We start from the raw sequence: 13,467 nt of genomic DNA, 5'->3' as shown, positions 1-13,467 counted from the left end.
CTAATTCATTAGAAAGTCTTATATATGTATTTTTTCATGTGAAAAAGCTTTGTGGTTGAAGTATTGTGTTCTTCTAATTGGTTTCAGCAATACATACCATTTCCTCATTTTGTAGTTAGTTATGATTAAGCATCTATACATATAACCCCTCCAGACACACTTATGCAAGTATACACATATATCCACTGCATAAGTTGGAAAATAACAGAGAACTCACAGCAAAGAGGAAACCATGACAGTTTTTTAAAATTTAATAAATGACTCACTGGTCATTGACTGATGGTCTCGAATTAACAGAACAAGACTATGAAACAATATACATTAGAAGGGAGAACATTAGTTTCACACAGTGGCACTGAAAAATTTTGCTCTTTATGAAGTGTATGTGAGACCTAATTTACTTTCCCTTCCCTCTAAACTATGTGGCCACATGTTTTACCATGAAAGGGAGCTTAACACATGGTACAAGTAAACATCAAAGACTGTGGTGACTCTTGAGATCCCTCTCACTTGTATTGTCCTATGCCTCTGCTGAAACCTCCATTTTCATCTACATAAAGCCAAAAACAGAGACGATGCATGAAATAAGCAATATATGATCTACTTGTCATAAACTCAACCAAGAGAAAATTATGCACTTCCACTACCTTCTGGCCATGTGACAAGAAGTTCTTAACTCTTTCAATGAACTTTGAGGAAAGTGGAGAGGGTGTAAGCAACAGCAAATTTGTAGAAAAAAAACACAATTGTGTCTAAAAACATGTAGTGAAAAAAAATTATTGGACACCCCAAAATAACTGGATGTCAGAGACTTTTCAAAGGATACTATCTAAACTTCACTTGAATAGAAATCCAGACATTACATGCATTGTGTTTAAAAAGAGAGATGGGGGTAGGGTGGGGTGTGTTGGGGGGGGTGTTAAAATGTAATGAATATACACAGTATATCTTTTAAAAAGAACCATGCTATGGTAATTATAACACTTTTCATCACAAAACAGCCTTGGAGAGGAAAAACAAATAAACAACAAACCATAAACAAACAGACAAAAACCACACACATGATATAGAAGAAAAAAAAACACCTGAAAAATGCATGTTTGGTGAAACTACTAATTGTCATTTTCCATTTTCATAAAAGCATACAGAAATTTCCAGTAATGTCTCACTGGCTTAAAAAAAAAAAAAAAAGTTGGTAAAGCATCAACTATCTTGAATAAATGATCATCTTTATGGTCTTCTCTGAACTCTCTACGTGGTGACCTTTGAAATGGACATAGTGGCACTGTGCCCTGGGAGTGGGTAGGGAGACACAGCTTCAGATGAAGCACATTTCATCTGTATCAGCAAACACTGAACCAGTAGGTTTTACTGCAAAATGAAACAGGCTTGTTTACCAACTGTTGACAAGAACCCAGGCCTGAGAACAAAACAGAGTGCAATAAATACCAGGAACTCTTTAAAAGCCCTTCTCTTAGTGCCACATTCAGCTTTTTACCTTTTAATGTTTCACGTGCTCTTAATTTCAAAGTGCTTTACTGTTAAGATCTATGAGCAACACAAACACACCACATAAAATATGTTGGTGTTCTAATGGGTCTGAATTTATTCCTGTTACTAGCAGTGTAGCATTTCTGTACATGCGTGGCCTTGCCATTGACTGCAGCTAATTTGTTTGTATGGCATCATTAATGTCAGCTGTTTATTTTCACAGTTTGGGTAAACACTTCATTTGCATTAAATTTACAGCAGTAATGAGATGTGAAATTCAAAATGCTACTCGAAACATAAATGATGTAAGAAAGTAGAACAAAAATGTGGGTTTATCACATTTGAAATCAGCAGACCAATTTAAACCTATTAAAGTAGTAATAACATATTGCAGTGAGAATTTGGTTTTATACTCAGCTTCTACAACTCAAATTAAGCTAGGTAGGGTTAAAGATCTTGACAAAGAAACTAATTTAAAAAAAAAAAATTATCATAAGTTCCTTAAGATGGCACAAATCTAAGAAACAAAGCATATGCTGAAAAGAATGTTTCTTAAAGGGCTCAGTTTTGTTTTGAATAAACTTTATCTTCAGATGACAAATCCTGAAACTCTTAGAATCCCAGTCTAATTCAAGGTAACAGTGTTAGCATGTAGGAAGGTAATATTGCAATAGCTTCTCTATATAATTACACCTATGTGAAACTTGCCCACCTGTTGCTGGTGTAGGAAGGATGGGTCTCTTGGGCTTAATCCCACATATCGATTGGCTTGGGATGTGCCTGAGGCTGTGTAGGCTGATTAAGGAAGAACAAAACAGATTGATAAAAATACCAACCTATCAAAACTATTACCCTCTGCAGGTACAGCAAAAACATGAGAGATCCAGAGTTAAGATTTTGCAATACATAGGATGTGTCTGTGGTTTCCCTTTATTTAAACATTTATAGCAAAAGGGAAAAAAAAAAAAAAAAAGGTACCCAATTTGGAAAGGCATCTGTAAATTCCTATAAACTTCAATGGAAGCTGCAATGTGTAAAAACTTCTTATATTTGTGTTTTTCTTAAAGTGATTAAATAAGATATGTACCATGAGACTGAATGCCATTTCCGCTACACCAATCTAGAGGCACCAGTGAAATCAGCAAGATGACAATGTTGGTAGAAAATACTAGTGCACACTTACTGTGCTTACTGCTGTGAAGGGCCAACACAAAGCTGTGAAAGAACAACAAAAACAGAACCCAAAAGTTCAGTTTACTTACGTGACATGAAACGAATCTTTATAGACCTTTAGAAGCAAAAGGTAATTTGATTGGTATTTTCATGGGAAAGGAATTATTTTTCATTCTGTGAAAACAACAGTTTCCCAGGGGGATAATTTAAGGAAGTTTCTCAGTGTCTGCTACAGAAGATTAAAAAAATCAGTTTCTTAGGACATAGTAAATGGTAAGTGATGCTAGAATTAATTACAGAATATGGATTCTTCACCTCTAGGTCACATTCCTGTCTGGCCTCTGTCAGTAATCACTAAAAGCCATTACCCCCTTACAGCTTTTCATGGCACTTGTGAAATGTGATGGGTACTCTTACTCCACTTCCCAGAGTGGAGATGTCAGCACTGCAACTTGCAACATCACAACCTGGAAATTTGCTGGCAGACAAAGCAAAACTACCAAAATTAAATAGTCATACACAAGTGAGGAGCTAGTTGGGAGTACTTACTGAATAAGCCTATTAATATTAAACTCATACAGCAAATACAGGTGAATGAAGTTCAGTAAAATGATTTTTTTAAAGGTTTTACTGAAAAACTGCCATGAAATTAATCAGTTTTTAGAAGGAAATTATGGGGGAGGCCATAGGGTTCCCAAATGTTCTCTTATTTAAAACAATTCTCCTATTGCACCTCAGAACAAAATGCAGTGCTATTTTTTGCCATATTATTCTCATGACAACTTGCTGCCCAAGAACAGGTTTTTTTTCATATTTTGATCCAATCATTCCAAATCAAAGAAAAGCTATGCCTTAAAATTTATTTGGTCTTGATTTTTCCTTTAAGTTGACACTAGCACTGTGTGTGGCAGATCTATTATGACTGATAATAAAGTTTCTACGTCTTCATATATAATTCATGTATCAGCTGGATATGATTCCTCATTTTTTGCTATTTTCTTCATCAGTAACATAGGTTATTTCATTTTATTCCTCTTAAATTTGACAATACAGTTGCAAAAGACTTTAACAAGCAGATCAGATTACGGCACTCCTCTGAAAACCAAAACATTGAATATGCAGCAGTTATACTCTACCTCATATGCAGAACTAGCATATTCAAATAAAATTTCTACCCAGGGTTTTTCTTATTTACATACTGCAGTGGCAGATCTTTGGGCAAGAAGTTACTTGCACATTGCAGTGGAAGCAAGATTAGGTCTTATTTCAAAAATCTAAGACGAGTTGTTCTAAGGTTCATGGGGAATCATTTACTCAAGTTTCAATAAACTGTACGAGAAACTGGGTGCCAAATTTTTCCCATAGTAATAGGGCAATGAACAGATTAGTTTTGCTCTCAGGTAATGACAAATACTATGGTCAGATTACCACTGTATTTGTTCTTTTTGCCAGGTGTATTGGAAACCCTGACCTCAACTCTGACAGCTATTGAGGTTAGGCACGATCAAGTCTAACAGGAAGAGAATGAAATAATGGAACACTTGAAAATATACATCAACTCAGTTTTCTGTTTTCTATTCCAGACCAGAAGTCTAGAGCAACAGCTTTTCTGCTAAACCTAATTCATCTTTAAAGGTGCAAGAAATGAACCACAATCCACAGATAAACTCTACCACTTTTTACTGTAACTTCTACTACACTAAAAGAACAGCTATAACATTTCCATAAGTTTATCCATATAATTACTTGTTTATAGTTAAATGATTGCTTGTTCAAAAGCTGTTGTCATCTTTTCATAATAAAGTTTTCCTTCTTTACATCTTGATCACTTCTATGTATTTGAATTTCATCTTTGTTTCACATTCTAACAAAAAGATGTCAAGTATCGTAACATATGAAAACCATGCATCATATGGTGTCTGTTAATGACAGACCAAAAGTTAGGAACTAGATTTGCAGTTCAAATACTAAAAGAATTTTTAATTTAATGGACCCTGAAGAGGTTAATATTATTAAAGACTGGTAGGTCTTTAAGTGTATATTTGGAAGTGTCTCCTAAAGATCTTCACCACTTTCATAAAAACTGGTAAAACTGGTCATCTCAAGTATGGGTAAAAGTTCAAAGACAAAAGAATGCAGAAAGTAGTTAAAAAGCAGCATTATGCCCCACAGAGCATAAGAGGAATATTTGGAAGAGAAAAATAAATATACATAATAACACCTTTGTTCCTATTTCCAAAATTGCAATTCCATTGAAGATAATAGGAAAAATTAATATTGTCCTGTACAGTATTAAAATTAGGGTTTGTTTTGTTTGAGTTTTTTTTTTTAGGGGGGGAAAAAAAGGGAGGGAAAAGAACAATGGATTTGCCATCCATTGCTGCAATGACAAGGAATTTACATTTTATTTTGCCACATCAGTTGGTTTTCCTAAAAAGAACACAACCTTTTATCAGCATGCAATTGTCACAGCTTGGATTCAGTATGAGTTGTAATAAGGCTTGGTTTCTGTATGAAAGCTTACTGAGGAGTAGATTTTTCAATCTCTGTTTAGAAAACTGTGGGTCCTTTTAAGACTTTGCTCTCTTGGTGTGCTTTTCAATGTCTTAACAATATCCACCTCAGGTGAGCAACCACATTTTCTTTTTCTTGTATACTGGCCAAATATACAGGTTTTTTGTTTTAATTTTGTCATGTCACAAACACTGGTTTGTGTAACAGGATGTAGTAGCTGAAATTTGGACAGGAAATCCTTTGCAGTCAGATCACATTTGCTCTTCATGTAAAATGATGAGCATCCACTTGGTCAAATAGTAGGAAAAGGCACCTTTTTCTGGCCTCAATTTGTAATCTTATTGAATATTTGATGGACATTTTTGCTTCCTAAAGAAATACTTACTGGTTGCTGTAGGTGAAGATGCCTCACCTTCAGTGGATGTAGTGATGGGTTTAGTATCTGTCATGGCCAGGGTCACAGGTCGCATCGCACTGTGATGGGGAGAGGGTGCCAAAACTGGAGTAAAATGGCCAGGCACTTTCCCTACTACTTGACCACTGCTGTTAGGCTACAAAACAAAACCAAAAGAATGGCTCGTGAAATAAACACATTGCGTTTATGGAACCTATCCACCTATCTTAGGGTTTTCCAGAATGCCTGTCACCATACCTGTGTGCTGGAATGTGTCTTTCTATCAAAGCTGTGTAGATGATATTCTCAGCAGGTAGGTATCTTTTCAGATAGGTAGTACATGCTTAAGTAGCATTACTTCTTGGTAAACTTGTTTTCTTTCTGGATGCAGCATGCATCAGATTGTTTAATATATATTTGTTGATCTCACAGTGGCTGTGAACCACAGTAAATCCCAAGATAACAGGGTTAAACTGACCAGGCACAGGTCCTAATATACAAAGTATTAAGAATGCAAATCTTCTATTTCACATGCCATACCACTCTGGCTTGGAGCATAATCAAGACTTGACCACAGCTGTCCACAGAGTTTATGCATAGTGAAAGGCTAACTGACAATCTGTGTTTGGGAGCAGGGGTGAGTGTTAGGGTATGATGCACTATAATGCATACAACATGACATCTGGCCAAAAGCCACATACAAAAAAGCTACAGAAGTGCTTAATAGTGGGAACTCTTGAAGTCAAGGACATAATAAAGACACTTCCCTAGATACAAGAGGTGGCCTGTATATAACCATATGATGTAGGTCATGATGGTTATACGCTACTTCCTGCATATAGGCACATCTGAATTTGGCAATGTCTACCAGTAAATGTGTATGTTTATCTAATGCTTAAACATCACAGTATCACAGTATCACCAAGGTTGGAAGATACCTTAAAGATCATCAAGTCCAACCTGTCACAACATACTTTAGACGTTCTCTATGACTATCAATACTCCAACAGTAAATAACTTGATATAAAAATTAGTAAGTAGTGACTAGTTTTTTCAACAGTGGTTGATAACTTTTATCTTAAACTGATTTGGAGCTCTGTGAACCACAGGTATTTCAAAATACAACCACATGAACTAAAAAATACTAGGAATCGTATTATCAGGACGATCTATCTTGTCCTATCTGAGATAATTCAGAGCAAAGAAATGAACTGAGAACATGATTCAACTGATACAAGGAAAGGCTAAAAGGGGTAACCATGACTATGGTAATGAAATAATAACTGGGCTGAGACAATTACTTCAAGTATGTGCAGAGTATAAACACACAGAAGAGGAAGGAATTATTTAGAAAGTACAGGAAGTATAAACTCAGGGTAATGGAATGAAATCAAGAAGGAGGAAATTTAAAATTAATAGCAGGATAAACTTACTGGCAGAACAATCTCTACTAGACTTTGCAAATGCCCCCAAGGGAGAATCTTGAGGACATTTAAAAGTAAGCAAGAAGAAAACAGTAGAAAATTTAAGTGTAACTGTAGATCAATCCTTTATTCACAGGTATGTTAAGCAGTTAGCAGAATAAATCTCTCTCTAAAATCACAAGCATTACAATGAAAAATAGCAAAAATAGCAAAAATGTACACTAAGGAGAAAGGGCAATTAAGCTGCCCCTCTCATTAAAAAAATATGTTTTTCCCTAAACTTAACTGTCTGTTTGGGGGCCTGTTGGATCAGAGTGGGGAATGAAGAGCCATGGTATCACAAGATTTTGCAAATGTAGAAATTGGGTAATATTTACTACTTTTCCATTCATGTTCCTAGTTGCATTAGTTGAGAAGTTGCTACTAGGAGTTTAGTAATGGGAATGTATCAGTGGTCAGAAAGCAGCTCAGAATCAAAGGAACAGCAACTTTCACAAATAACACAATTTCCCCAAATAACTGGCATCATATATTCACAGGTGAAACTTAAGAGTTAGCTAGATCTCTCTTATTTATGTACTTGAAATGAAAATGACGTGGGAGAATATAGACAAGACAATTTCTAGATTATAATATGGCTTAGAATTTTACTGAGCATCTGCTTACATTTTTATATGACCAATGGGTTCTAAACTGGAAACTCAGTGATTACATAGGCCTCACCTAAAAATTACAGTCATTTATTAAATCTGTGACAATATCTCCACTTTCATTGAGATCTATCCTAGCAGCAGTCTAGGAAATTTTCTTTTGTGGGCTTTATTTTAAAGGCTTCTCAGCCTCTAAAAATCAAGGGTCTAGGCAACCACAAATCTGAGTCCACTACAATTTAGAGCAATGTATTACCTTCTATTGTTCCCCAGTGATCCCAGTCAACAGGAATTCAGGGGCACACATGAACTCTAGTTTAATCTTTGTGCGCATGGTCCAAATGAGCAAACTTTTCCTTGAAAAGTTATAAGACAAACAGCATACTTACACTCTATTCTCATGTAAATAATTTTTTTCCCCTGTGCAATACATCAGAGTGGCACAATAAATCACCCATCTTCACCCAGATTGAGGGTGAAATCCTGTCCTTGTTCAAATCAAGGGGGAATTTGCTAGTGCAACATCTGGACAGGAAAAAAAAAAAATCTCCAAAGTAAGAAAAGGGAAAACTCATTACTTTGCAAGTTCATTTCTTACAGTTCCCATGTTTCAGACTCTAACTTCACATTGGACTTTAAATACCTGCCTTTTAACAATTTTGTTGCATTTTATCACATTTCTCCGAGTATCTTCTGACTGCACTTCATGATTTACCTTGCTTTTATTTTTTGTAACTTCTAACACATATTCTTTCATTTTTTTTCCAGGTACTCTATCTCTGCTTTCACATTTGTAACATAACATTCATCTTAAAATTTTGCAACAGTGTCAAGTACTGTAGCAGTAACTGTTCAGGTGCTACTGCTCACCAACAGAATAACACAAGAACAAGTAAGTACACCCAAGACACAGCATGATGCACCATGTCTAAGTATGTAACTTCTCCCCTCATACTACTAAAGTTTCCTGTATTTAAAGTTTTAACTGGCCACAGTTGTAAATTTTTATGTAACCTCAGTACTTACTGGAGCTTTTACATATATAATTCTTTTTCAACAATCCTTACTTACATGAATTAAGGTACTCCCTTTGAGACAGTTTGTCACAGGAAATGGTACACATGAAATTTTCTTAAAACCTCAGTGTTTTTCCTAGGCGTGCTGCATTTGAAAACAGGGTTTATGAAAAGCAGTATCATAGTTTCCCAAATTCTGCTACATGAACATAATTTGTAGGAAACCTTCCTCAAATGTCCATACTTGTCTTTGTTTTGCATGTACTGAACAACTGTGAAGCACTTAACAAAACTGATATTTAATATGTGATAATTAAGTTTGCAACTTAAGATTGTAAAGTAGTCCTAAATAAACAGATTAACTTATTGTCTGAGAATTCCTGTGTGGGCTTGTCTTCAGACTGACACTGCTGCACTCGGTTATGCTCAGTTCACACTTCTATAGTTATCTTTGCAAACCCAAAAGTTTTTGAAATAAAGGTCTAGATTCAGGACTGTGGTAGCAGTACAAACTCAAGAACACTGGCACTCTCAGAGTCCTGCTGTAAGTCTGCTATGCAAAGAGAGAAACTCTCAGGTAAGAAATAGCACTCATGTTAGCAGTTCTTAATTTTATAGAAAACTGGCTGCTAGAAATAGCTTCTGTGACTGGTGCTCCTCTTAATATTTTCAGTTATTTCAAAAGACAATTTAGCATGGGAACTACATATCCATCTGAATTACAAGCGCAAATATTTCTAGCAAATGATTTAACACAAATTCTTTTTGTCCTTATTTAAAACAAGTTCTAGGTTCTAGTCCCAGTTTTCCCTGAAACGATTCTTACAGACAGATGCATTATAGGTGAAAAATCAACTGTTACCATCACCTAAGGCATCAATATGTCTTTGTGATGGATTCACAGAGAGATGATGCCTGAGGCATAAACCTCAAACAAATTGCATGGAGGCAGCTGTGTTAAATAAACAAGTTGTGCATTTGAAAATGGGAAAGAAATAAACATAATGAATGTCTGGCAAATGTAGCCCAAATTGATGCAGGTGAGATATCCAAAGATAACAGAAATGTGAAAAACATATAAACAATCCATAAATAATACTAAATTGTTTAAATAACAATATGTATTTTATGTATAAATTTGTAATATACCCCTTTTTAACAAAAATTCATAATTATAATTCCAAATTCATAGAATCATAGAATGGCTTCGGTTGCAATGGTCATTTAAAGGTGATCTAATACAACCTCCCTGCAGTGGGCAGGGACATCTTTAACTAGACCTGGTAGCTCAGTCTCATCCAGCTTAGCCTTTAATGTTTCCAGGTCTGGAGTTTCTACCACCTATCTGTTCCAGTATTTTATAACTCTCAATGCAAAAAACTCCTTCTTTATAACTATCATAAGTTTACTCTTTTTTAGAATAAAACCATTACCCCTTGTTCTATTTGAACAGACCCTAATAAGCTTGTCCCCATCTTTCTTTTAGGCCCCCTTTAAGTACTGAAAGGCTGCAATAAGGTGTCCCCAGAGCCTTCATTTCTCCAGGGTGAGCAACCACACAGCAGAGCTGTTCCAGCCCTCTGATCACTTTTGTGAGTCTCCTCTGGATCTGCTCCATGTGTCTTTTGTGCTGACGACTCCAGAGCTGGATGCAATACTCCAGGTGAGGTTTCACTAGCGTGGGGAAGTGGGACAGAATCACTTTCCTCTACATGTGCTGTTTTGTTACAATTCAAGACACCGTTTGCCTTCAGAACTGCAAGTGCACGTTGCTTCTATGTTCAGCTTTTTGTTCACCAGTACCCTTAAGTACTTCTCCACAGGGCTGTTTCAAATCACTTCATCCTCCAGTATGTATGAATACTGGAGGTTGCCTTGGAGTAGGTGCAGAACCTTGTACTCAGACTTCTGAATCTTATGAGGTTCACACAGGTCCATTTCTAAGGCATGTCCAGGTCCCTCTGGAGGGCAACCCTTCCCTCAGGCATGTCAACTGCACCACTCAGCTTGATGTCATCTACCAGCTTGCAGAGGGTGCACTTGATCCCACTGTCTGTGTCATGGAATCTTTAATATAAAACACGTTCAAAGAAATACTCAATGAAAGCCAGAAATCATCTTAATCCTGTGCATGTCCTAGGTACAGCAATGTATGATACTGAGTTGGGTATTTGAGTAAGAAGTTTTAGGGCTTAATAAAAAGGTAATCATTCCAGCTAACCACTATACTCGGAGAACAATATATTTCCACCTCTGTGGCGATTTGGCCCTGGTCTGGAGACCAGATGCCTGCCAAAGCCACTCTATCACTCCCCCTCTTAAGTGGACAGGGGGAGAGGGGAAAAATTATAACAAAAGGCAGTAATAGGATAGGAGCAATTTTAATAACAATAATAAGCAAACAGCAATAGACCACACAGAAGCAAAAAGCAGAAAGAGAGATGTTCATCTCTACTTCCCATTAGCAGGATGATTGTCGGTCTCAGGAAGCAGCGCTCTCTAAGCTTGGTGGTTCCTTGGGAGGATAGACGCCATGGACAAATCCCTGCACTTCCTTCGTTTCACTTCATTCTTATATCTGAGCTGACTTCATATGGTACAGAATACCTCTTTGGCTAGTCTGGGTCAGCTGCCTCAGCCATGTCCCCTCCCAAGATCTGGCCCAACCCTCAATGTACTCTTGGGGCAGGGAAATATTGCAAGGACACATCCTGGATATTTATTCAACAGTAGTCAAAACACTGCTGTGTTATCAACTACTGCTACAAAACACAGCACTAGAAAGATGCCGTGAGGAGAATTAACTCCAGCTTAGTCCCACCCAATACAATCTCAAAAGACCATTTTTCTCAATAGAAAGTGTGTTGACTAAGAAGCTTACCCTATTCTAGCCAGGTGATCAACAAATCAGTGCAGTTTAGTCCAACTGGATTCAGTGTGTTTGGAAATACTCTGCTACTCATTTCTTCTCAACAGTTCCTCTAGTCCCTTGTAACAGTAAATTTCAGGTACTATAGTGAAGAACATCACCACAAAATCCTATAGCAGTGTAGTTATGAACTAATTTTGTGGATGAAGCTGCAGAAGATCCAGTTATAAACATTTTTGTCCCCTGCTTACATACCAAATATGTTGGTTTAACAGTTGTCTACTAGCCATATCTATGAACCTGGAGATCATAGGTGGTAAGTTCTGGTTTTGAGTCCATGACACTGTATTCTGTGATATCTGCAGAGAGTTACCAATGTATCAGAAAAGTAAAAGAAACTGGAAGGAAAAACTCCACCCTTTTTTTTCCCTTTTTATTTTTTTAAATTGTTATATGATGCAAATCCAAACGTTTACCTTTTGCACAGGGCACTGTATTGCTTCTAACATCACCTACAAATATCCAACACCTACATTAAGTTTCCCACTGAAGGCAGTCCAACGGTACAGGAGGTCATTTCATCAAATATGCAGCAAGACATACCCTCGAGTACTACCTGAGTAATATAACATAGTGTCTTTGAGACATTAATAAAGAGAATATTACTAAAGCACAGCCAGTGACACTGTAAAAGGTACAGCAGGGCAGTTGTGGAGGGTTGAAGTTTCCCCTGGCATGAACTCACCACCGATTAACTCAGTTAGAAGCAAATGAAAGCTGTCTTTACCAGGAAAAACTACACTCTACAATGGAACTCAATGAGTATGTACAAAAGATACAGTATTTACAATATTATACAGGTATTTACAATTAGCAAATAACACAGAAATCCCCTTGTCCCCCAAAAGAGAGAATAAGGAAGGTGGTCCACAGCCCCCCCAAACCACCACCACACAACAGACACATACCCCACCCCATACCAGAGGAAAAGAGGAATTGAGAGGAAGGAATGTTAGTTCTTATCTTCAAGGCCAGTCAGAAGCATTATTATCTCCCGAGCAAAGCAGAACAGCCAAGCCAGAGAAAAGAAAAGGAATGGGATGGAAGTAAAATGTGAAAGATTGTTATGGTGCAGCTGCTCCTATCCCACATTTTGTCCAATGAATTTGTTTAGAATAATCTTTTGTTTTCCTTTTTACACCCAATACTTATTTATTTATATTTTTCTACTTTTCTGCTTGAAATCTACAGCTAAATTTTAAAGGCATAGCCTAAAACTGCCACAGCACTTCCTCCTCAGATTAAACCTGATGGGTTCCATAAAGCATTTGTTCAACAAGAAGAAAGATCATACATCTTTCCTTTCTGCTGTTGGACACTGTGGTAGCAACAGAAATGTACCTTGCCTTTTTAAAGCATCCCTTACCACTTTTCAAAAGGATGAATCTCACTAGTTTCCAGTCCATGCAACCTGACTAACTCAATGCATCTTACACAGATTTCACTTGGAGATGGCACACAAAAGCTTCAGTTGGTCTGATATGCAGCTACCTGCTTCAGAAACTAGCTTTAGAAAAGATATGTTGTTTGCAGTTCTTGGCTGACATCACTTCTGTACTTCTTCCTGAGAGAAATCAAGGTATTAGCTTTTATCTATCAAGCTCTGAGTCTTATCCATTTGAGAAGGCATTTTCCTCTTCATGTAACACTATTGAAACTGAAAGCAGGTGCAGTTCTTCAGCAAGCCATCTTCAAACACAGATATATTAAGATACGCTAAGCAAGAAGCTGTCTATCCTGAATTAGAATTTTACGTGTGAGCTCACAAAATCTGAATTATTTTCACCAGGTAAGAGCACAGGGAAATACCCAGCCTTCCTTGTGTATTTGCCTTAACAACAGGATAAACTTGTGCTATACAAATATGGGAAATGAA

General features: G+C 36.8%; 1 protein-coding gene across 8 annotated transcripts in view; it reads right to left on the bottom strand.

The window, feature by feature from the left end:
• Window positions 1-13,467, bottom strand: part of NFIB (nuclear factor I B) — a 297,023-nt gene that overhangs the window by 25,266 nt on the left and 258,290 nt on the right. For 4 of the 8 annotated variants that reach the window (XM_054179068.1, XM_054179071.1, XM_054179069.1 and 1 more), the window contains exons 9-10: window positions 5,564-5,729; window positions 2,204-2,286 (exon numbers count right to left, since the gene is read on the bottom strand). The exons of 3 other annotated variants lie outside the window; for them this stretch is intronic. In XM_054179068.1, the coding sequence (XP_054035043.1) occupies window positions 2,204-2,286; window positions 5,564-5,729 (249 nt within the window). The remainder of the gene's footprint in view (window positions 1-2,203; window positions 2,287-5,563; window positions 5,730-13,467) is intronic. One more of the 8 variants, XM_054179072.1, reaches the window with a different exon arrangement.

Source organism: Dryobates pubescens, chromosome Z (assembly GCF_014839835.1).
Source record: "Dryobates pubescens isolate bDryPub1 chromosome Z, bDryPub1.pri, whole genome shotgun sequence".
Taxonomy (NCBI): Eukaryota; Metazoa; Chordata; class Aves; order Piciformes; family Picidae; genus Dryobates; species Dryobates pubescens.
This window is presented reverse-complemented; position numbering and strand designations above follow the sequence as displayed.